Source organism: Cygnus olor, chromosome 3 (assembly GCF_009769625.2).
Source record: "Cygnus olor isolate bCygOlo1 chromosome 3, bCygOlo1.pri.v2, whole genome shotgun sequence".
Lineage (NCBI taxonomy): Eukaryota > Metazoa > Chordata > Aves > Anseriformes > Anatidae > Cygnus > Cygnus olor.
Genome location: NC_049171.1, coordinates 119,707,391 through 119,732,034, shown reverse-complemented (window position 1 = coordinate 119,732,034; position 24,644 = coordinate 119,707,391). Strand labels below are relative to the sequence as shown.

General features: G+C 52.9%; 2 protein-coding genes across 14 annotated transcripts in view; one reads left to right on the top strand and one right to left on the bottom strand.

The window, feature by feature from the left end:
- Positions 1 to 15,431, top strand: part of LOC121068715 — a 29,378-nt gene extending 13,947 nt beyond the window's left edge. For 4 of the 13 annotated variants that reach the window (XR_005819054.1, XR_005819046.1, XR_005819045.1 and 1 more), the window contains 2 exons: positions 13,023 to 13,125; positions 14,815 to 15,390. Coding sequence is in view for 2 of the 13 variants with exons in the window: in XM_040554121.1 (XP_040410055.1) it covers positions 3,287 to 3,707 (421 nt within the window). In the remaining 11 variants the exon portion in view is untranslated. Of the gene's footprint in view, positions 1 to 1,143; positions 3,259 to 3,286; positions 4,688 to 13,022; positions 13,126 to 13,477; positions 13,550 to 14,814 lie in introns of those variants that run through there. The other 9 variants (XR_005819052.1, XR_005819056.1, XR_005819051.1 and 6 more) reach the window with 6 other exon arrangements.
- BCL2L11 (BCL2 like 11) lies at positions 8,363 to 19,316 on the bottom strand. The gene is made up of 3 exons (XM_040554119.1): positions 18,905 to 19,316; positions 14,294 to 14,406; positions 8,363 to 10,443 (listed from the first exon to the last, which is right to left on the bottom strand). The coding sequence occupies exons 1-3, from the start codon at positions 19,314 to 19,316 to the stop codon at positions 10,354 to 10,356; spliced, it is 615 nt and encodes a 204-aa protein (XP_040410053.1). The 3' UTR covers positions 8,363 to 10,353.
- Positions 19,317 to 24,644: the final 5,328 nt, after the last annotated feature.

Below are 24,644 nucleotides of genomic sequence, written 5' to 3'. Positions count from 1 at the left end.
TGTGTCCATCACCCCAAGGCCAGCTGCCGCCGCTGCCGCCAGCCCTTTCGGGGAAACCGTTGTGGGCTTGTGCAACGGCGAAGCAGCAGCAGCGGCAGCAGGGCCAGGAAGGGGAGCGGGGTTTCGCGATGTGTCATGCCCCCGGCCCGCCGCGGGCGGCTTCGTGGAAAAACCCAGGAGATCAGCAGCCGTTTGGGGGACGGGGACAGCTGGGAATCCGGCCCCTCACTTCCCTCCCCAGCGGCCGTGCTCGGCATGGCCGCACGCCCTTCCCACCCAGGGAAAAGGCGTTCGTTTTGCTGCGACCCCAAAATGGCAGCGCCAAGCCCCCACTTGGCACTGGCCCACGGTGGCCTGGGTGGGCGCCAGGCCTCGAGCCCCGCGCAGCACACTTGGCTGCTGAAACCCAGCCCTCCCTGGCGAGACTTTCATTTTATTTTTAAATACCTTGATTCTGCGGTATTAATTTGCTTTTTGGTTTCGATATTAATATCGAATACGCGCCAGGTCGGCGGCGTTTGTTTTCGGTGGTAAATAAGCGCTCAAGTGATTTAATCCACGTGGCACTGGCACGGTGAGGGCCCGGGGGGTTCAGCGCGGCCTCGCAGATGGACAGTGGTACCCAAACACCCTCCCGAGTCTCCCTGAGACCCCATCAGCCACATGGGATAGGGCTGCCTCACGTTTTGGGGGGAAAATGCCAGAAATGGGCACCGTGCCAGACATGCTCATGCCATGCTGGCTGGAGGGGCCAATGTGCCGGGCTGGTGCTGCCCATGGGCCACTGGCCCTCTGCAAAGAGGGAATTCAGCCAAAGGATGATTTGGGGGTTAAATCTGCCCTTTTTCTCGTTGCGCTGTGGCTGGCCTCGCACTGTATTTGCCACTGTACTGTAGCTGAAAGGTTGCAAACAGTTTTGGGAACAAGATGTCTGCCTAAAGCATGACAGAATTGGCCACAAATTGCAGATGAGACTGATAACAAAAGCCAACAACATAAAATATGTAGAAAAACAACACGTTAAAGGCTACAAGACCACTGAAGGGCTTTTTTGTGTGTTCTTTAACCAGGTCTCTAGCGATGGAAGTAAAAACACATGAAAAGAAAAAAAGAAAAAAGCTTTTTTTTTTTTTTTTCTTTCAGAAAACAATCAGCTTCTCCCTCTTTAAAACCTTGCAAACGAAGTGGCCACACGGCATGGACAGGGCAGCAGTACCAGGGGCTGTGAGCCTCTTCCCCGTGGCCTTGGGCTCTGCCACTGATTTTGGAGGAGCCTGCAGCCAGCAGCATCAGTTTTTCATGGTATTTTTTCAGCAAAAATCTGCATTGGGCTGTTTTTGGGTGCAATGGTGATTTTTTGGGGGGCAGATGCGAGGCTGTTTTCTCTCCACATAAGCGTGAATCTATCACCAACATTTTCATAGCAAACGTAATCCTTTCGGCCCCGTAGCGCAAGGGGGGGAAACAAAACCTCGGCCGGCTTGGTGCTGAGATGCAGGAGGGTTTTTCGCATGAAACACGGTGCGTTGCCTCACAGCAAAGGGAAAAACAGGCTGCAGCTACCTGCTGGAGGGGAGTTTCCTTTGTTTTAATAAATCAGGCTGAGCTCAGAAATTAGGATGAGGTTTTTGTTTTTGTTCTACTTATTTAATCTTTGTTTTTATAAATAAATACAAATAACTCAAACTGAAACTTGATGGCTTTGGTGATAATAAAAGAGCAGCCCTGGGGAAATTTTCTTCATTAACATGTTCTTTCACAGCCCACACTCGGGTTTCGGTAGGAAAACTGCTTAACCTTTTCAGCAGCAGCAGCAAACGCCTTTTGAAGTCCAAACACACTGAAACACCAGGTTCACAACTCAAAGCTGGCTGTGCATTGCCAGGGTTTGGCTCTGTTTTGGGTTTGCGAGGAGGGCAGAAATCCTGCTGCCTCTCCCCAGCACTCCACGCACCTGCAGCTCCCACATCCCTGGAGCAGGACGTTTGCCTTTTTGCCATTTTCCATAAGAAAACAGGGCTGAGGGAAACCAAATCTGCTGTCTGCATGCAGCCCCATGTTGCATTGCCTGATTTCTGTGTCTGTCTCCATTTCCCTGCTGTCCCTGCCTGTTGATATGCATGTGGCTGGGATGCAGGCAAGCAGAGCATCACCCTGGGGCCAGGTTTGTGTTTTGCTCTTCCAGAACCTGCTTGGAGCATGTAGGAGCGTGGTGCCAGCACGGGACTGGTGTCTCCACCCCATGATTGATTTTGGGGGGCTGACTGTGTGCCTGGCACCCTTGCCTTGCTTGCAAGCAGCAGCCCCTGCTTTGGGTGCAGCCAGCCCCATGCTGGGGGCAAAGTCCTTGTCCCCAGCCACCTTCCCCCTTTTCCCATGCCACCTCCTTGCCCTGAGCAGGAGTGAGCATCAAAAGCACAGGAATTTTTTTTAAAATGTCTTTTTTCTTTTTTCTTCTTTTTTTTTGGGGGGGAGGGGGGGGGGGGCGGGGGCAGATCTGTGCTCTACTAGCTCCCTTACACCATACTAGTTTTTAGTATTTGCAGCTCACTTCCTGTATGAGGTTAGTTTGTTTATCATAAAAACCTATTTTTAAACCCATTTCTGCCAATAAGTAATTTGAATGCTGATGCTCACTCGTAGCGTTCCCTGGCCAGCCAAGGGCTCGGCAACTGCCTCAAGCCCCAGGCATACAGTGGTGGCACTCGGTGGCTTTTGTTGGGAGATGCGCCCAAGGAGATGCCCCAAGTGCATCCATTAGAGCCATCAGCCCAGTTCATGTGGTCAGGAGAGGGCTTTATCCCCAGATTATTCTTTAAAGCTAGTTTTAGAGAGATCAGGGCAGCGGTGCTCACCTTGGGCTTCCCAGCATCCACCAGACACTGATCTTAAGCCATCATTTTGAGCGATGGGGGAACTGGGCAGCATGCGGTGTTTCCTGCAGTCCCACGTCCCAGCGCCACCGAGCCCGCTCTCCATCACCTGCGAGGCACCATCAGCCATGGCACCACCCAAATCCCACAGACAAGGGTAGACTGAGCAGTAATAATGGTATGTGCTGAGATTAAAAACCCACTTTTCGTTTGGAAGGATGTGTGGAAATGCATCTCTCCGCTTGCATTTTTGCAGCCATCTCTTTGCCGAGATGCTGAGATGCCTCCTCATGACCCAGAGCTGGGCCAGGCATCCCATGGGAGCTGGGAGGATGTGCGCTGCCAGTTTCTGGTTTATGAAAAAAAAAAAAAAAAGAAGCAAAAACTCCATACTTTTTTTCACCTTTCTCCAGGCTGAACCCAGTGCCGCTGCAGCTGTGCAAACCAGAGCCAATTAGAGCAGCACCGACAGTGCTGGTGCACGGTGGGGGAAGCGGCATCTTGCTACCCAGCGCGTCGCCCCCTTCGGGAACTGACATTGTGCCACCTTCAAACATTTCCTCCCTAATTAAAATGATGTATTTGTCAAAAAGTTCCCATTCGGCATGTGATGTCACGAATAACATTGAGACAAAGTGTGGTTTAATTAACTCCAGCCACGTGGCCAAGCAACGAAGGCTCCCCCGTGCCCTCCTGACAAAATTAAAATATGACCCCATCAAAATGCTGGCCAGGAGAACCCCCTGCCTCATTCCTTCTGCACTAGTGGGATTTGTCTGCCTGCAGGCCAAAGCTGCTGGGGGATTTCGGCTCAGGACAGGGCTGCCAGGGTAGGGAGAGCAGCCTGCATCTGGAATGCCTGACCCAGGTGGCTTTCGTGCCTTGGGGCTGGCATTGGGAGCGGCAGGCCGGCAGCAGATGGAAATTGGCTTTTTTACACCATACAGACACGTCCACACAGCTCTCCCCTCACTGCTGCCAGGGTCCTGCTGGGCGACACGGTGCAAGAGCCTGGGAGGCCTTGCCAGTGGCCAGAGCCCTGTGATGCCCATCCACAGCGAGGTGAAACCGCCCAGGTCGAACATCCTAGAACCGTCCAGAAAAGTAAGAAAACCCACTGGAAACAGTGAGCTTTGTTGCAGTATGAAAATCAGATGCAAAGCTTGGTGGGTATTTTTAGCTGTTTAAGGCTGAACAGGTGTTTGAAAGGTCAGAGGCGAGTCATTGGAAAAAAATATAGTAAGAGCATGGCAGGATGGCTCTGCCGCTCTCCTGGTGCTGGATGGCCCCAGAGCCTTCCAGCCTTGTTATATAGGGGATGGAGCTTGGGGCTTGCTTTGTCCGTGGCCCTGCAGCTCCTCAGGGATGCTCAGGGCAGTGCTGTGTGCCCCCATGGGCTGTCTTTGGAAATGGACGCTTGACTTAATGGGTTAATTTTAAAAAAAGGATGAGATTAATCCCACGTAAAAGTCCCCCACAAATCCATATTGAAGCTCTCACTCAGTGTTCTTTATTAAAACAGAGCACTTTGATTTAATAGTGCTGGGGTGCGGGCAGGAGGAGCCCTCCCTCCTTCCCATCGCCATGGGTGGCTTTCGATGGCCATTCTCCGTCTTGCTGCCTCCCATCAAGTTTAGAAGGGCTTCCTTCCATGTACCATAGCTCACTGTGAGCCTCAAAATGGTAATCACCAGATTTAAATGTCCCCAATCAACAAGCCTAGGTACATTTCCAGTAGGTTCAGCTGACAGGGGTTAAGAGCAGATGCACATGTAGCCATGAGCCATTTGTGTGGCTTTTTCCATGTTCAAACTGTGTGTGTTTTTTTTTTTTTTTCCTTTTCAAGGAATAAAGGAAGTTTGTCATCATTCTAACAAAGATAAGGTTGCCGGTGGTTTTAATTTGTTACTCAAGCAAACCTTTCAGGCCACAGGAAGAAAGGGCCTCTCTCTTGGGGCAGGACCTGGTGATGTGTCTTTGGTGGACCTGGGACCTGGCCAGCTGGGACCTTGCCAACTCGAACCAGCCATGGCCAACCTGGACATAGCCATGGCCAAAGTGGGCCAGGTCCACCACGGCACCAGCCATGGCCAACCTGGACGTGGCCATGGCCAAGCCGGGCTGTGAGCACCCTGGGCTGGCCATAGCCGCAGGAAGGAGCCGCCTGGCATTCTCGCCACTGTTTGTTGCTGCTGGGGGTGCGTTTCCCTCCCCTGCTGTCTCGCCAAGGTTGCAGGGTTCGGGCAGGCACCTTCCAAAATGAGTCACAGCAAAAACAAAGGGAAAATAGCCGGTGGGACAACCTGCCTGCACAGGCTGCTCTGGCACTGCTCCAGCTCCAGCTTGAGGACGAGCCCCTGTTGTTTGTGTCACAAAAGCTCTTTTTCATTTTTTCCCCCCAAAACATGAGGCAGGACATCCATCCCATGCACCGTGTTGCCCAGCGGGCTGCTACGTCGGGTGAACAGAGCACCAAGGGCTTCAAACCCTCCTGGACAGGTCAGAGCTCTCCCCGAAGCCTCTCCTAATGTCCCAGTGCCACTGCGCTTCTAACGGGACAGAAAACCCCTGTGCAGCGCAGGGCTGGCAGCTGGCATGGCCTCGTCTGGGCAGTATGGCCTTTTTTTGAGCTAAGCCCCCAAAATAGCACCTGAAACCTATAAACTTCCCTTTCGGGAACTTCTGTAATTTGAAACACGCACAAGAAAAAAAAATAATCCAGAATTTTTTTGTTGTTTGTCAAGGGGGACTTTTATTTTTTTAATACATTTCAGCAGGAGGCAGTGACTCTCACAGGGAGTGGGTTTCTGCTCTCACAGGGAGCGGGTTTTTGGGCACTTTTCCGATTTCTTTCTTTTCCCCCTTTCTTCCTTCCTTTTTGCTGTCCCGCCCCCAGCTGATGCTTTGGAGGTGAAGGCAGGCGAGCATGGTCGGGATTTATCCACTAAAAAATTGAAAGTAGTGGCCAGCATCACAGTCTGCTCAGCGGAGGCTCACCAGCAGTGTGCACCGAGCGCTCGACATCGCTATTAAAAAAGGGACAATGATTAAAGACGGCCTCCCAAGCACACAGGTTGGGGATCTTTTATTTATGGGAGAGCAGAAAAAGTGTAATGCACTTTAGGACTTTGGAGAGCCAAAAAAAGGAGAAAAATAATAGGGAGCAGCAACATCTTCTAAAGCAACTCCTCCTTGAGCAGCTAAAACCAGCTTTAACACAACAAACCAAACCGAGCAGGGGGTAAAGCTCCACTGCCTCTACAGAAACAAGCCCTGCTCTCGCCCTCGCAGCCGTGACTCACCCGGATCAATGCCGCGGCCGGGTTCCCAGCAAAGGGATGCACGCTGATCCCTAATTAGTGATTTGGGCACTGCGCTGCCTGCTGGGGCACGAGAAACCACCTGGGTGGGCACCACGGCTGCGACACCAGCTGGGAGATGCAGAGCGCTAGGTACAAATAAGGGCACACGCATGGAGATGTGTGTGCATGGAGAGGGATGCGAGGGCCCTCGTTTCTGCCATTCCCTGCTGCACATCGACCTTTCCTGCTTCATTTCACGAGCTTCGCCATCACCCCGTATCTGCTCCTTTTGTGCTGAGAGCCCCATGTGAGCAATCGCAGTAAAATAATTGCTCCAAACCACGGCTGATGCTATCAGTTATCTGCCATCTATTATCTGTGGTGAAATAAAGGCAAAAAGAGCAAGCGTGCGGGTACATGATGCAGGACCCGGCCCCTTGCCCTCTTTTGCCATCGCCGACCCTGAGGCGGATCCAGCCCTAAAACGTCGGGGAGGGCTCTGAACTGGGGGCAGGAGAGAGCTGGGGCAGTCATTTTTATGCGCAGGTTTTGATTCAAATTTAAAACAAAAATACAAAATTTAAAGTAATAGCTAAAGAAAACATCTGAGAACTTCTCAGATGACTCAGTTGGGAATCCTAAACAGTCTCTCAAGAAAGAGCTTGCCTTGCAGAACCCTATTAAATTAATTAACAAACTAAATCAATCACAGGCTTGCTCTCCTCATTTGCAGGCATTTAAAATCACCAAGAATTTCCTCGCAGAGGGTTTCTGAAGAAAATAGCTTAATTTAATGCAGTACAGCACCAGGAAGTTGAAAGCATCTCAGACCAGAACAACGCCCCCCCACAAGCCTGGAGCAGCCTGCCACCGCACCTTAGGGAGAATTGGTGATAAAATGGCAATTATCTGTGTCATCACCACCCTCCCCCCCAGCTGATATGAAAATCCCCAAAGAAAGCAGCACTCATGACAAATAGTTGAAAGTTTTATTCATATAAAATATTATAGAACATAAAAGATTGCATCTTAAAAAAAAAAAAAAAAAAAAAAAAGATCTGCAATTATTTACAGCAGTATTGCACAAGTAAAGTGGCAATTACCCTGTCCAAAATTCATCAGTGCAAAACACAAGTAAGCCAGGGAAATTGCAATAAAAATGCTACATATGCTGGGTCCTATGAAATGAGTTAGTAATTAATCAGGACATCAGCGTGCACTCCCGTTGTACCTGATGCTAAATCTGGTCCAAGGATCTAAGACAGAGGAAAATGTGGTTTTAAAAGGGACTGACAAAACTCATGGAGGTGGAGAAGCCAAACTACCACTGAACGTCACTAATGCTGACATCTTATATGCGCCTAAATCACTATGGGAAAGTGGCACTTAGGCACTTAAAATCAACAAGTCTCTTTTTCTACACTGTGGTGGCTGCACTGAATCCAGTAGGCAGTGCTGGGAGGTTGATCACTCGCATGGTCCATACACACCAGAGACCTGGGGGCAGGGAGGGGCGAGACACAACCTGTGGAGGAACTTAAATAAGCAGAAAATAAATATGCAACCTTTCTGCAAGTTACAGCATTATGGAACAGTAGAGTGCATTAATTACACGGGGGAAAAAAAAAAAAAAAAAGAAAATCTACAGTATTTACCAAGTTCAACTCTAAAAAGTTTAGAAAAAACAGGATTTTTTTTTTTTGCTTACTTATAAGCTGTACAAAACTTACACGAGAAAGGAAAGGGACTACATTGCACACAGATATTTGGCTCAGATGATGAAAATAATATGGTGCCCTACTCTAATAAATATTCAGGTATTTACAGTTACCAGAAGAGGAGAAGCGTAACACATGGTGTGAGACCATCCAGCAAATCTGGTTTCTCCACAACCACAGAAAACTTCATTGAATCGTTCTGGCAGAACAGAGAGCACAGGCTACAGAGGCTTAAAACGACCCCAAAAAAAATCCATCAGCAAACACAGCTAAAATGAGTTTAATCACTATTTAAAAACACCTTTTTCAGAAATTTTATTTTATTTAAAAAAACAACCCCCCACAAGCCTACAGGGGGGTGAAGCCTGTTTTTTCAGGGGGCTGCTTTTTCCTCTGTCTACCTTCTGGCCGGGAAAGCTTGCAGGGAAGAAGCCCAAGCCAGCTGGTACCGACACCTCGGGTTCTCCCCCAGGGACTCATGGAGTTTTTCCGCGGCACGGGGCCGGGAGGACGGGGTAAAGTGCTGGGCGCCGGCCGCGATTCTTTGGTGTGCTCCACGGGACGTGCTCAGGGCAGCGCAGCCTCCAGCCCAGCCGGGGTCGGTGGACGTGGCAGCTGCTCGCTCTCCACAAGTGCAGAGGTTCCCCCTCTAAAATATTCTTCTCGAGTCATCCCTGCAGCCAAGGCCATCTCCCGCAAGAGATGCTTGTCTTGCAGGACCAGAAAAAAAAAACATACTAAAATCGCTCCATAATCCTTCCAACGAGTGCAATCAGGGGCACGCAGCCACCAATGGGTCATTGCCTACCAGCCAGTGCATAGAGGTCAGATTGTACAGCTCTTCCAGCATGGAAACACTGATCTTCAAACAATGGCACTCAGAACAGCTTCTCCTGGCACATATATTGCAACACAGTAGGAAAAAAACGCTATTGTGGGGCTGGGTTTGCTTTTTCTTCTATGGTGCTGGTGAAACCAGAACTAACTGCAGCATTTGGAAGGTGATTTTAGGAACATCTACACCAGCCAGAGGGAAGAGGACAGCTTTGAAGGCGAGAGAAGTATGTTTGTGCATAGATACGCGGGCAGTTGGAGCAACTGCACGCCCCAAAAGCGCCTGCCGTGCAGAAGCCTCCCGCATGAGATGAACCAGAGATGGTGGTGGGGCCTCCATCTGCAGGGACACGGATCCTGCTGCTGCTGGTGGCCTCCTGGGCTTCTCATAAAGCTTCCTGAGCCACACGGGATGGTCTACAGCTGGGAGAAGAGACACAGCATTGTCCTGAGGCAACAATCACGCTGAGGTCTTCCTGGCTGGAAGGAGGAGACATGGCACATGGAGAAGACCTCCCAAGGCAGTCAGTGGGGAGCAGACCCAACGCTCCACATCAAGCAAGTCACCGATAGGTTGGTGCCACCTGAACAGCAGGCACGTGCAAGTCCGTGTCCTGCAGCACTGCCATGGCCCTTCTTCCAGCTGGATCCCCTTGCAGGAACCTTTGGGGTCTTCATCTCCATGCCTGTAGCTGGCTGGCTTCTCCCATCATCCTGGTCCTGTCTGAACAGAACATCCCAGGAAACATCCAACGTGCCACAAACTCTCCTGGGTTTAACAGCAACACACTAACCATGCCTTAAAACAGTTCCTGGAGTCAAGCAGCAGGACCTGTCTCTGGGTGCAAAACTGCAGTGTTTTGGGAACTGTTTTAACCTGCCTCCAAGAATGTTTTATTGCTGAATTACTCAGTCACCGTTATATATTATAATATACAATACAGAAGCATTTTCACACGTCTTATAGAAAGAATTTCTAAAAAAAGGCAACCTGGTGGATTGTTTTTTGTTTGGTTAGTTGGTTGTGATATTTTGGACCCTGGGAATCTGACAGCTAAGTCTTGAAATTCAGAATTTAAAAAAAAAATTATATATAAAAAAATCAGTCAGCAGGAAATAGGCTATTTGCATGATGCAAATGAAGTTGGATTTGGGGTAGCATTAGGTATTTACAGGTAAGAGAAGTGCTGATTGAAATCCCTCTGCCCTTCTTCCCTCCTCATCCTCTTTGGCAGCCAGGAGGAGGCAGCAGCGCAGTGGCTGCGGCACAAACTAAGGCAGCTCTGCAAATCAGCCGGCTCCGCTGTTTTTTTGGGAATATCCAAGATGAGCCGACAAGTTCCCGGAAGCGATGACGAAACAGGAGTCGATCATCATTGAGTATTTTCTAAGTCCTTTTTAAAAAAGATTTTTTTTAAAATTGAGAGAAACACAGTAAACACCACTCTCAGATAAAATCCGGCTTTGGGGAGTCCTGGCAGGTCCGTGTGGGAAATTCACCCTCATCCAGCCATCGTGCGTCCCGGCAGGGAGGGCGGCTTCGAAGTGCCAGGCTCTGGCACCAGCTCTTCTTCATGGTTTTTTTGGAAGAAGTCATCAAGTCCCAGCGCCCCGCGCCGCATGGCGTCACTGCATCCTCCAGATGAGGCGGATGATATAATGCAGGAGGCGCAGAATAACGATCTGGGGGTTTCCAACATGGTTATCCAAGAAACCCTAGAAGGAAAACAGGGAAGAAAAGTGACTTTAATTCCCAACTGCACAGCCCTCACAAGACAAACACCTCCTGCAATGCTGCCTGGACACGGGGAAAGGAGGAGGTAGACATGGCAGCTTCCTTGCCAGTCTTCTCCCCAGAGTGCTGCTGACACTACAAGAGGTCTACATTTACCAACTGAGCTTGTTTCAAGAAGTTCAATACAGACAAGACTCTAAAATTTGTCAGAAGTGGTGGTCAAAACAAAGATGATTTTAATTTTGCATTTTGACCATGCTGAACCCTATCGAGTATTTTTTGAAGCAAACAAAATAGTGGCACAAAAAAATGCATGGGAGCCTGCCCTGACAGGCAAATGCAGAGGGAAAGGACGAAAACAAAGACCCAGCTCAATGCCATCAAGTGCTTTACTGCTAGAGAAGCCACTGCTGACACCCCATCTGTGCACCAAACCAAGGTGAAGCCAAAACTGCTGCAAAAAGACTATGTCCCCATGCCCCCTCTGGGACTGCTCCCGCCCACATTCACAGAACTGGTTCAATTTGAGTTCAAAGTCAACTCAAAATTTCTTCTGAGCAGGGACAATAAAACACAAACAGGGCAAATACCCCGATGCTTTCGAGCAGGGCTGAGCAGGCACTTCTCAGCTCCTGCAAACGAAACCTGGAAACAGAGATTTCACAAGCTCAATATCAAGCACTTCAAGGAAACCCAGCCACCTTCCATGTTTTCTTTCAATAAAAAGCTTTATAATACTCAGAGGACTGAAGCTGCCTGCTCCCAGGCACATTTGCTTCACAGGCTCAATGGGGACATTGCGCCGTCTCCCTTCACGTGGGAGACATGTAACGCTGCCAGGGGGCTGAAACGTGGCAAACAAGCAGTAAGCCCTGCTACAAGAGGCAGGGAGGTAATAACAAAAAAAAAAAGAAACGGAAAAAGTAAAGACCCCCAGCAGGGAGAGCAGCACCGGCAGGTTCCTGCTGATGGTGGCAGCCGCAGGTTCAGCTCTGACGGCTCCAGGCGCTGCTACCACCATGCTCGTGGAACACCATTAGCCAGACATGGCAGCAGAGCACTTCTCCTTGGAGCAAATTTTTCTTCATTATTTCACAGCAGCAATCAGCACAGAGCACTTAATTTTTGAGCTTTTTTCCTTTTTCAAGCATTGAAACAGAAGCCCCAGTGTCACCACCTCTCCTCCTCTGTGCTGTCAGAAAGTGGTGCGGTTCGGGCTATATTTAGTGCAGCAAAACCATGTCTGTACATGCCCCAAAGAGAGAAATCACACTGTTTACACCGATATGCAAACTTTTCTCTCTGGCACGGGGCCGTGACGCACGCCGAGCACACTCGTCACCCGCAGAGGATGCTTGAGCACCCTTGAGCTGGGTGGAGAGGGGGCAAATGGCACAGCTTTTGGCATGCCACATGTCCTCCACGTAACAAAAGCCTCGGTGTGGAGTTGAGCTGCGTGGCAGTAGAGCACTGTGGCTGCTGCTGTTTGCTCAATCTGCCAGCAAGGACAAGGAGGGGGTTGATGCTGAATTGCCTGATTCCCACTCGTTTTGCCCTGGGGGGATTTTAAGGGCAGGCACAAAACAAAAAAGGGCTGCTTTTAGGGACCCCTGACTCGTCTGGGTGCACGCTGGGGCAGAGCAGCAATGCAGACCCGTCCGACAGCCCCGACCTGTCTGGCGAGAGCTGTTTTGGCACCGCTCTTAGTTCCCCATTTCTACCCTCCTCGAGCGGCTCCGCGCTCAAAGGGCAAACCCGAACAAGCTGGGCTGCGTGCACCGCGAGGCGGGAATGAGGACGGAGGTGACGGGGACACGGGCTGCCAGTGGTGCGGACCGGCAGTGCGGCAGGACTACGTGCAGCACGCCGCCACGGGGAGCAGGCTGCGATAGCAAATCCTCCTGTTCCTCCCTTCCCAGGTGCTGTGCCAGTGATCCAGTCCTGCATGTGCAAGCTTCTTCCTCAACAGCACGCTGTTTGCAGCAGGAAAAGACAACGTTTCAGGGAGCAATAGCCAGGCACAGTGGGAACAATAAATCCACAGCAATTACTTAAACGCTCTGCAAGCCGCTTGTTTCTGGATGCAATAGACAACAGGAATTCATCAGATTGTAATTAAGCCCACGGGAGGCAATGCTACTTTGTCCTTGCCACCAGAGAACAGGGGAATGCCGCATTCCCCAGTGGACCTGTGCAGCCCTCACCCACATGCATGGCAGCAAGGGAAAATGAGAGCAAATCCACAGGGGAAGCTGCTGACTCCAAAGCGGGGGGGTAAAAAAGCATAAATTCAAAAGAATTAGCTTGACAGGTGACTAGATGCAGGGGAGCACTAGGATGGGTAACCACAAGCAACCAAGACGCTGCAGTAGCTGTTGCAGAGCACCTGAGCTACAGACACTAACAAAATACTCAGTGCTCTCAACCCAGCCATGCAGCAATATGCACAGCCCGTATCACATCCTTCTGATGTTATTATAGGCATTCAGTGTTTTTAGGGTCATGCATGACAAGCCATACTAATGTCATCTAACAAGCCATACGTGGCCCTCTGTTTCAGTTCTTTCCCCAGATGAGCGGGTTGGATGCTCAGCTGGGAACCACTGCAGGAACGCAGCTGAAGGAAACCCTCCGCCATGCAGCGGGTCACAGAACACGCTCAGGTGAGTACAAACCACGCAGGATGCATTTCTCACATCACCCACAGAGTCACATCAAGCATGGGCTTGCGACAGAGCAGCCTAGCATGGCAGAAAAGTGGGAGCATTCAGAAAGAAAGTGATGTACAAGTTGCAAGCAAGGCAGTGCTGAAAGGCTGTGGAGAAGGTGCCGGACCGCAGCAGCTTGGTGCCCATTTTGGGGGAGAGTTTCTGCCTGAAGGCAGCTGTTGTACAGACCCTGGACATGGTGAGGAAATGCTGTGGGGGTGACTCACAAGCTGGGGAGGATGGATAAAGATCCGGGTAGTCAGCATGTCGTCACCAGTGCCTCTACTTCTGACTCTTCTTCCCACAGAGGAGGAAAAGGAAGAGTAGATGGACTGGAAATCACATGTACGAACACGCAGCCATGAGAGATGTACAACAGGCAAGTTACTGGCTAACGTTCTTCTGAAAACTACTGTTACTTCATCTCTCTTGGTGCTGGCTTGTTTCTTTTTTGTGTTAGTGCCACCCATTTTTGTTGCAACACTTGAAGGTGAGACTTTACAGTCTTATAAACACATGCTTTTTGAAGGAGCTCCTGTTGCCGATTGCTGCTAAGAAAAATAAGCTATCAGACAGGTTCATCCCTGTTGCACGTCTGCGACCAGGACACTCACGATCCTCTGAAGCAGCAATGTGGGCACTGGGCAGGCTGGGGAGCTGTGCTGGCTCCTGGCACGTTTCCCTTAAAACACCGGCGCTGGAACCCAACAGTGCCAGCCTCCCAGAATAGCTCCTTTCGATGCCGTCCCAAAACCACACCTGAGCTTTACTTGCTTCAACTTTTAGATGTCTTTTTCCCTCATTACCATCAGGTCTGGTCCTAACCCAGCAGCAGACCATGCTTTACTGGCTCTCGGTACTGGGAACGAGGCTGCAATAACTGAAAGTCTCTGGTCCCAACTCGCTGGTGACTCTGAGTGCATTTAATGACATTGCAGCAGCGGACGACTCCGCAGCGCAGGCAGCACGCCCCTGCACCCGGGTGAACACAACCACCCGCGCATCCTTTTCTACATTTGAGTGAACGAAACACTTGCCGCAGAGCTAGTTTCCAGATATGATTAAGCTTTTCCCTTTTAGAGACTAAGTGTAAAGAAATGGAAAGTAAAAATAAGAAAATTACCCTTCTCGGACAATAGGAGGCATTGAATTCATCTCCAATGCGCCGCAGCTCCTGTGCAATCCATATTTCTGGCTGTATTTCTTCTGCTAGCAAGTGAGACCGCCACCTGGAAGCTGCACAGAACAAAAACAGAGCATTTGAAACAGATGAACACGAGGGGAAAAAAAACACTCTATTAAACCCAGGAAGAGTGCAACTGTGACTTGCTGTGTACGATGCGTATTGTAGACAGGTTTTAAGTCATTATTGGTTTTCCATTATTATTAGGCTTTTATTCATTAATTTATTATAGGCTTCCTATTGGAGCGCTTCCTGTGGCACATCCAAGCATTGGTTCCTTCTTAAACAAGGAGGAAAACAGAGCTGCTACTCTTCAATTTCTTTCCCTAGCAAAACCTTATGCCCCCCCCCCGTTCTAAACCTAACGATTTCTTGCAGGCACAGCAGCAACTTCTTCTGTAACCTTAAAAAACCTCTGTCTTGATAGTTTAATCTAATTCTCACATTTCTTCCCCAAACAGTTCTGAGGCATCCAGCAAGAAAAGGAAAACGATTATTTTTGCCATGCTAAGAAGAAAGCCACAATTGGAGAAACTGCACTTTGAGCAAACTTGTGGACTTTTCATCTCCCCAACGGGACTGGAAGGCTCTTCACTTCAATATTATGTTCCAGCACTTCAGCAGAAAATAAACCAGGCGCAAGAAAACGGCGCTGGCTAATAAAAGAAAAGAAAGAGCTAATACATCAATTACACTGAACTGTACAGAACCAACCCCTTTAGTCTCCATTTTAAGAAGTTTCTGAACACGTGATAAAACAATCGCATAATGCCACAAATATTTGAGGGGGAAAGAAGCAGCCTGTGACCCAGGCGAGCCTCGGTGCAGCACCTGTGCCACCTCTGCCCCCTCCTGCCACGAGAAGCTCAGATTTGAGCAAGAAATGCAGCCTTAAGAGGGGAAGAAAAAAAAAAAAACTACCCCCAAAAAAAAGCACACAAAACAGAGCATTTCACAAACTTGGCACGAAAGCTTAAAAGGACTCGCGAGGGAATACAAATAGCTTCCAATCTCAAAATATTCAAAGGACTGGTAGGGCAGTTAAAATAAATAAATAAATAAATAAAAAATTAAATAAGGAGTCTGGCTCCGACCTGACTGGAAAATTTATTTCTGAGCCAAGCTGACACTGCTTGGCTTGGGGAGCTGTTTTGTTTTCACACTGTAGTAGCGCAAGAGCGGTGCCCGCTGCCTTCCCGGGGACGGCCCCATGCTATTTATTTCCAGAGCTGCTGAATGAACGGCAGCAAAGCCTCGGCGCTTCGGGAAGGCATGCGTAGGATTCAGGCCTGTCTGAAATCCCGCTGGCACGAAGCGGGCACGGCTGCAGTCCTGGTGTGGCTCTCCCGCTCGCTCCATCGGTCCTGCCCCAGCATCGCGCCGCCACGAGGGCATGGTGGCTGAGAGTGAAATCGGGCTGAGGTTTTCAGAAAGGACTTTCTGCGGCGCTGCCGGATCGCAATATCAAAAGCGTCCAGTCATAATCGTTTGCAGAAACAGTCAGAGGAACTTTCAGAGCGTGCTCGGGGTGGCCACAGTCATACCGGGAGCCGACACTGCCTGACGCGAGGGGAGGCAGCCCCGGGCCTCAGCCCGTCCACACATCGTGGCTCCTCCAGCGCCTCGCCTCGATGGGGACCAAGGGACCAAACACACACCCCGCCACGGGAGAGGCAACTGCCCGACAGCTCCACGGGCCCCAATTGCCCTACTAAAGTGGATGCCATCAAGGGAGCGTGGCAATGTCTCCCACATCCCCCCCTACAATAAACATACAAAAGCTTCTGAAGCCCAGGAGGTCTGTGAGAAGCTTCCCTGACCAATACCACCATCAGGTGTCCCACCTGGGCCAGCCAGGTGAGACAGGGCAGCCTGGCGGGGCAACGTTGCTGCATCCACGTTTAAAACCCAAACCATGTCCACGTTTGGGGTTGCATAATTCAAATCCCCTTCAAGAAAAGCTCGTAAAACATGGGAAAACAACCTTGGCTAAAACACCAGGTCAGGCACGCAGAGTTCCACCGCACCACTGAGGCATCGATTGTGAGCAACACCCAGCCCACACCACACCAGCACGCACACACACCTCCAGCTTCTCAGTTTAAGGTTTCCCCGTTAAATTCACCTCTCCTGCTCATGGAGGATTTCCCCGTCACGCTGGGCTGACATGAAAGCACCCCTTTCCCCTTCCGCCTCTCGCTCGAGGCCTCACGTCAGGGCTCAGTGAGGGCTCTACTCACAGCAGCCAGGGGTTTGCTCTTCTCACACGGGTTGCTGCCAGAGAGCACAAAACAGGTTCATCCACAAGCAGTGAGAAGTTCACACTTCTCTCCTTTCTCTTGGAGGGCAGGAAAGCACACCAAGATCCTGACAGCACAGGGAAGTCTCATTTACAGAGCACCTGCTCCAAACACATCCAGAAAACCACATACAAAACCCACGTGCGCACCTCCTGCTCCTTTAGACAGAGCTGCTCTTCAGGAGAGCAGCAAGCAAAGCAATCTGCTCCCACTGAGAGCCAAAGACTCAAAATATCAGCCTAAGATTCCTATGGCACCACCAAACAGCTGGGTTCTGGTCTCGGGTGACGTTATTTTGAGTACTCTCACACGCAGGCCATCCCCATGCATGCCACTGCCCTGCTTTGCCACACTTTCTGAAGAAAATCAGGCTTCTTTTTCTTCTGTTTCCTCCCCCGTATCTCCCCTACTGCCCTGCCACGCAGTCTCCAGTGTCACCTCTTTTGCTCACCACCACAGCTCCTCCTCTTCTCCTCCTCGAGAGCACCCTTCCCAGAACGCCACACCAGCACCGCGCATCAGGGTGCTCCCCGCCTCCCACCCAAGAACATCTCCACCTCACACCCACCCTGTTTCTCACACACAGTTTTGACCATTTCACACAAAAGAACAAGACACCAACGCAAAGTCTTCTGAATCTTGAAAGCAGCCTCCACCACAGCAAACCAAGAGAGTCTTGGGCAGAGCTGCAAACGCAGCCCTTGCAATAGCTTGCCACGCAAATGGGGAAACCAAAGTCCCCTTTCCTGCTGCTGCAAACACGAACCCATCACTCCACACTGAAATTTCCACCCTGCCTCCTCCCTCCTGACTCCTAAAGGAGCCGCAAAAACAACAGCAGGCTGCTTTGGGGGCAGCGGGCACCCATCGCCCACACATGCCCCCACTGCTCAGCCCACGTGTGACAGTCGGCATCTCCACTAAAACAGGTATACAGAAACTCAGCAAGAAGTCCCTCTGCTTGCTTCCCTCCAGGGGGATAGAAGGATTTCCTCACGCCACGTGGAAATCTGACGGTACGCACCCGGCAGAGGCAGAAGCACGCAGATCAAGCGCTGGCAATAACCACCCCCATGTCCTCGCCCACCACGCAGAGCCCATCCCCACCACCTGGTCGCAGCTGGGGGCCTGCAGCCCCTCAATGGGAATAAAACAGCCCCGTGCCTCTGGCTTCACAGGGTCTGAAAGTAGCCAAGGGTCCCTTGTACGCAGCTCAAGTATTTTCCACTGGCTTACGGTTGTTTAGGATGATGCCCCTAGCAACAATAATAGAACAAAGGCTGGAGTAAAATCTGTGTCTCGACAGCTTTTGCTGAGCTCTCTGTATGGATGTGAAAAAGCCAGAGCTCAGAAAAATCAGGGCAAACTTCAACCTCTTCCTGAAGCACCAGAAAAAAAGCTATTTGCTGCTTCAAGACCATCCATGCCTCCCTGCTGCACAACTCCAGCATCCTTGTCTGGTGGTGCCACGTGTGTTTGCTACACAAGGTTGTGAAACTTGCATTAAGCTGTAATTACAGCAATAATGTCAGAAAATCTTTCCTAAGGGCATATTACAGTAAGCGCTCTGCAGCTGTAACCACAGCCATTAACCATGAAAAAAAAAAAAACAAAACAGATGTTTTGATCGCGTAAAGCTTGGAGCCGGCGTTTGTTATTCCCCAGGAAGCGCTACCTGCCCCGCTCCGTGGGAACGCGCCCACCTCCCTCGGGTTTCGCTGGGCGGAAGCCGAAAGGTTTCCTCCGATGACGGCGGGGAATTAATCACGAGGAGGAAAGGCATCGTGCCGCGGGACCCGGGCAGTCGTGCGCGCTCTGCCGCTAGAGGCTTCCACTCCCGCCTTACCTGGCGAGCCGCGTGTAAACAGACGCCCGCCCGCCACCGCGCCGCTTCCAAGCGCCCATTGCGGTTTCACCGAAACGAGGGGGAGCATTGCGACCCTGGCGCCTCCAACCCACCGCTGGGCACCAAGGCAGTTTGAAGAGAAAAAAAAAAAGCGCCCACAAAGCCAAAGCAGGAAAACAAGCGAGAAGCAGCACACCTCGGGGCAGCGCGAAGCCCCGCGCGCCCTCACCCCTCGCGGGAAGCGACCCGGGGCCGGAGCGCGGCCGAGCCTCGCGGCCTCCTGTGGCCGTGCGGGCAGAGGCCGAGCCAACGCGTGCCCACGGAGGCCTGGCCTCGCGCCGCCGAGGTCTCGAGGAGCGGCAGCGTGCAGCATGTGGCGCCCGGCACCTCGGCTGGCTCACTCACCCATGGCGCTCAGGTAGTGGCTGACGGCCTGGCAGGGCGGGCTGGGGGTCTGCGTGGCCTTGTCGCAGCTCATGGGCGCGGGGCTGCGCTCGGCCTCGAAGGAGAAGTAGCCGCTGGAGGAGCGCGACAGCAGCGGCGACCTCCGCACGAAGATGAAGAGCGGCGAGCGGGTGGCGAACGGGCCGGGGCTGGCGGGCGGCGGCTGCGCCCGCGGCGGGCTGCCGGGCGAGACGGGCCGGGCGGCGGCCGACGACGACGGCGAGGAGGAGGACGAGGCGGCTGCGGGGAGGCCGGGCAGGGCGGCGGGGGCTCCGGGCCTCAGCTGCGCCGCCGGGCCCGGCCCCTCGGCCGGCGGCAGCCGCCCAGCCTGGCGGCCGCGCTGCGCCTTCGCCTCGGGGGGCTGCTTGGCCATCGGGCTGCGCGGCGCCTGCGGGCGGAGCGCGTTGAGCGGCGGGCGGCCGGGGCTGCCCCCGCCCCTTCCTCCTCCTCCTCCCCGCCTCCTCCTCCTCCTCCTCCTCCTCCTCCTCCTCCTCCCCGCCTCCCCGCCCGGCCCCATTGTTCTGCCCGCAGCGCCCGCACGGCCCCCCCCGCCCTCCCCGCGCTTTCCTCCCCCCCTCTTCTTCCTCCTCTCCTCTCCTCCTCCTCCTTCCCCTCCCCCATTCCCCCGTCCCGTCCGTCCCGTCCCCGCTCACGGTGCTCCCGCCGCGCTCCGGGCTCCCGCTGCCGCGCTGCGCCGCCCCCCCCGCCGCGCCCCGCCCCGTGTTTACCAGCGCCGCCAGCGCCGCCCCCGGCCCCGCCCGCTCACCTCCGCTGCCCTCCCGCGGCCGCGCGCCGCGCGCCCCCGCCGCGGGCGGGAACGCGCAGCCCAACCTCCCCCCCAGCACCGGGCACGCGCGGCCTTGCACGCCCCTTGCACCACGGACAGCCCTTGCACCATGCACGCCCCTTGCACTCCCGCTTGCTCTGTACACACGTGCTGCATGCTGCCATACGCGACCCCTTGCACATGCACCCCTTGCACATGCACCCCTGGCACGTGCACCCTCCTGGCACCATGCAGCCCCCTCGTGAGAGCTCCTACCCGCACACACCCTTGCACGCCCGCACTCTGGTGCTGAATTTTAGTCTGGAAATGAGAGAAGAGGGGAGGAAAAGGGGGAAAAAGGCAGACTCGCTCGCGATGTGCCTCGTGTGAACAGTCACCATGATATTTTGCGGTGACAAACTCCAGCCTGTGCCGTGGCAGCCAGCAGCAGCCAACCACAGCTTCCTCTGGCCCCGCCACCCATGCCAGGGAGCACGGCCAGGCCCCGCCGGCAGCACCACTGGGGGGGCAATTGGGAAAAGCTCATCAGGGATAAAACTGTAGCCTAGGGGCTGTCCATCACACTCAGCCCCTCTGGGCAAGCCAGGGATGAGATAGAAAGGGGAGAGGCAGGCAGCAGGCATGGCGTCGACAGTCAGATGCTTCTGCTATTTACTCTTCACCGTTCAGTTTGGTTTCTGCGTGGGTGGCTCACGCGAACAGAAGGGCTGTCGGGTAAACGCCTTGCGGGAACAGGCCGTCCCTTGCACCTCCGCGACAGCCCGCCTTCAGGCACGGTTTTGGGGATGCACACCAGGGCCCCGTGCCCCAGTTCCCCTGGGAACTGCAAAGCATGGCAGTTTTCACCCGTCTGTAAAAACGCTCTGGGTCTGGGCACAGCACGAGCAACTGGCATCATCCTGAGGCCTCAACGCCAGTAGCATCACCTGTTTGGGATGAACACAGAGAGGAGTGGGGATATCGCCTGCCCTAGGTCTCCAACCCCACCGGGGTCACCCAGGTGTTCCTCTGGCCCCTTTGCGTGTGCCCTCAGCCCAGCTCTGCCCGCCAAAAACCCAGTGTTTCCCTCCATCCAGTCTCAAGGCTTCGGCTGTGCCGTCTGTCGTCAGATCGAACGTTTGATAAATTTCAAAGGTGCTGCCTTGGCATGGCAGTCTGCCGGCAAGCCTCGCACCCTGGCTCCACCACACCAGCGTGGCCATGGCACCCAGCGCTGTGGGGACAAGGGAAAGGGAAAAGGAGACAGCACCCAGCTAGGGGCCGCTTGTGCTGACAGCACAGCCCTCACTGTGGAGAGCTGGAAGTCCACAGTATTGGAGAGCACTAAAAAAACCCCAAAAGACACACTGTGCACTCGGCTGCTCGCTGAGCTCAAATATTTTAAATTGTGCGGCACCCAGGTATGGAAAAAAATGACTTCTGCTTCTCCAGCCCATTGTGATAAATGTTATTTCACTTGATACTGGCAGATAAAATCAGTTTAAGCCACATGCCTTAAATACGAGGCTTTATCTGAATCGGTGCTGGAGCCTGACCTTTACCACAGCGCAACAGCGCGCTTCATGCAAAACGCTGTCATTTTTCAGCCCTCTGAGCGCACCAACAGACGCAGAGCTGCTCGTGAATCATCTGAAGAGCCTCGAAGATGTCGCGGGGCGAGAAAAAAAGAGGGAGATGCTTATCTGGGAGAAGGAGGAGGTTTTTCAGTCCACAGCACGCTGCTTCTCCCTGGCAGGGGCATGGGACAATATGGATGCTCCAGCAGCAGCCGGATGCGCGCCGGGTGCTGGCACCAGCCAGGAGCATCAGCAGCCCTGACGCACCCAAAAAAGCCCATGTGTGGCACGGGACAATGGGTGAAGGTGCCACCCCAGCCCCTTTGAGCTGGGGACACCCAGGTGCTGTCAGCAGGACCTTGGGGGACGTTAGTGCCACAACCTATGGGACAGGGGAGAGCTGCTTGGTCACCATGCACCGGGCTCAGGGGGGAGGTGCCTGCGACTTCTAACTTTAAATTTTGCCTTTTTTTCCCCCTTTTTAAATGGAACTGAGAACTCCAGTGCCTGGCAAGCCAGGTTTAGGGAGATTTTACTGGCAGCAAGGGCTCAGACCCTGGCTGCTTGGGAATGGGTGGCCACCAGCAAGCCCTAGAGGACACAAGAGAAGCAAGTGTCAGACCCTGGCAGGGGCCCTGGGCTCACCAAGGGCACCATGGCACAGAGCAAAAAATGAGTAAAGTTGGGTTTTCTGCAGAAGAAAGAGCAAGCCACCCACGCGCCAGGAAATCTCTCCTCTGGGCGTGGGTGGTGGAGGCCCCAAGATGAGTTATCTCTAAAGGGCAACTCTGGGGATACCTAGAGATCTTCATCAGCGTGGATTCGGCGCACACAGAGGAAACATCAGCCTTGCCAGCTGGGGTTTTGGGTTTTTGCACTTTTTTTTTTTTAATCAAAGCTCTTTTTTAGCAGCTCGTTTTAAAGTCGGTTAGAAAACAGGAGGCCCCTGCCGCCCCCCCGACCACCCTTCTGTCACCCTGCTTGCACAGCCGCCGCCCTGGGATGCTTTTACCCTTTTCAATGGAAAATACCATGGGTAGCAGCAGCCTGCACCCAGCCCTGCGGAGCGTGGGCAGTGGCCCCAGCTGTCCCCACCAGCTGTGCTGCCCTTAGGGTCCCCCCACCAGCCTACAGCCAGAGGAATTTGCAGCAAAGCAGAGCGCGCCCAGGACAGTAAAATCACAGTGACTACAAACCCCCAGCCCATACAGCGCATCCCCACAGGCATCCTCAGTGGCCACAGGGAGCAGGGGGAGCTCGGTGAGCCCCTCAAGCCAGGGGCCAGGGCAGCTTTCAGCTCCCCCCTTCCCCCTGTAGATAACGATGTGAAACTCCTACACCCACGCGTGCAGGCAAAGGCTCTGTCGCAGCAGGCACAGCCCTGACATTTGGGTTTTGGAGGCTCGGGTGCAGCTGCTGGGGCCCCACCTGCGCTCCCCAGGGATGGCACACATGTGGGGCGCACACCTGAACCCCCCCAGCCGTGCCAGTTGCGTGCAGGGTGATACAGGCCAGTAGGGACAGCTCTAGCCTCCCCAGGTCCTTCTACACACACACAGGCAACGGAGGAGGCTGCACTACAATGAACGAAATTCTGTGAGCGCATGAGCCCTGGCAGAGATCTGTGCCTGGATGGGGAACAGCTGGCTCTAGCTCCACGCGTAAGAAAAGTAAACGGAGGAGGAGGAAAAATCCCCAGCGCCGGGTGTTTATGTTTCCACCCGCTGGAGGAGGCTGCTCCAGCTGATGCGCTCCAGCTGACGGGGCAGCCGGCTGTTTGGGATCAAGGCCGAAGGCTTCCCCCGTGACAGCAGGCAGAGCGCAGCACGGGAAGGGGAGCATGCCAGCGCCACGGCTGGGGGAGCGCGGGCTGGATGCCCGGGGAGGAGAGCGCTGCGGCACGCAGCAGGGCGGCCGCCAGCTGCAGGGAATGGTGGAGCCGGGAGAAGATAAACAACGAGGGAATTACCAAAAATGACACATGTGCTGTGGTCAACGCCCCTCCCACCAATACAGGCTTCTCTACAGTGCAATTTCATTTATCAAAACAACAGGACAAGAGTTTCTCGGTACCTCTACATGCAAAGCAGCCTGCAATTTCAGCTCACTGCATGGCTGCCTTTCCCACTGCAGTCCCCAGGCCAAAGTACTGTCTCAGAATAGCAAGGCCTATGAAAAACAAACTCTACATCCCTAGTTGTGGCAAGGCTCAGCTCACAAGCTGAATGCCCCTGCACTTTCTCAGCACCCAGCCAGCGTGTTGGGCGGCCCGGGTTTATTTTACCTATCCAACTGCGGGGTGTTTCTCAAGTTTAACAATTTGAGCAGAACGTCTGACACAACAAAACATCTCTGCAGTACAGAGACCAGGGAGATTTATGAAAGTCTGTTGTTTGTCTCCCTCCTGTGGATAGATGCACAAATAAAATAATGCCCCGACTGTACCTGGGGCTTTGTGCAGCTCATCCCTGCAGCTCTGGGAGGACTTGGGTTTCCAGCCAGCTCTCACAGAGCTGCTGGGGATGTCAGGGCTAAAACTGGTTGAGTGCCCAAGCAGAGCTCCTTCCCACATCACACATGCTGCTGGAAGCCCCCAGTCTCAGGGGAAAGGATCATGCTTTTAGAATACAGACACAGCACTGAGAGCAGCGTGGGGCAGCTGTACCTCGGCACTTCTACTGGAGAAAGGTCCCCATAAAATGTTAACTCAGGGAAGAAGCAGGAACAGGCTACTTACTGGTGAGACTTAGGAAAACAACACAGAATCTGAGCAAAATCAGCCATTGTGAACCAAATCAGCCCCTTCTTTTAAGATTTGAGGCTCTGAAATGATATAAACGTTTTTACTGTCATTTTTGCATGCAAAATACAGAAGTGCTCCCATCTATCCAAAACCTTTAAAACAGCCTACACCCTGCTGATAAAACATTTTTATCCTCTAGATAGCAAAGTCAGACCGACAACGTCTGAACGGTGGTATTTTGGGGCACAGCGCACATGCTGAGTGCTAATTTCCCTGGGGCAGGCAAGTAGGACTGCTGGCTCTCCTCTTTCCCATAAGTTATCTTTATGAATCACTCCAGATCCTGCAGCTCCCAGTTACAACTCCCCATTTCATCTTCGACACAGGAGCAAGGCCATTAGGAAGATAAGCACCTTGCTGCTGGGAACCTCCAAGCAATTCCTGCTTCTCGACAGTCAAAGGCGCACTGTGAGCGATCCATTACTCAGAGTTGGTATGGCATTAACGCGAAGTGCCGCCAGCACGCGAGGAACAAAGTCAGTGTTTACTCCTCGAGATCAATCAGCAGCCACAGAGGCTCGGAGGCAGGCAGTAATAAGCTGTGGTGTGCTTTTC

What these genes read in the sequence shown, in the direction of transcription:
- BCL2L11 (XM_040554119.1), bottom strand. Translation starts at nt 19,316, where the DNA reads ATGGCCAAGCAGCCCCCCGAGGCGAAGGCGCAGCGCGGCCGCCAGGCT. An exon ending in CCACTACCTGAGCGCCATGG is followed by an intron (nt 14,407 to 18,904) that starts GTGAGTGAGCCA and finishes TGTTCTGTGCAG; the next exon opens with CTTCCAGGTGGCGGTCTCAC. An exon ending in CCTCCTATTGTCCGAGAAGG is followed by an intron (nt 10,444 to 14,293) that starts GTAATTTTCTTA and finishes TTTTCCTTCTAG; the next exon opens with GGTTTCTTGGATAACCATGT.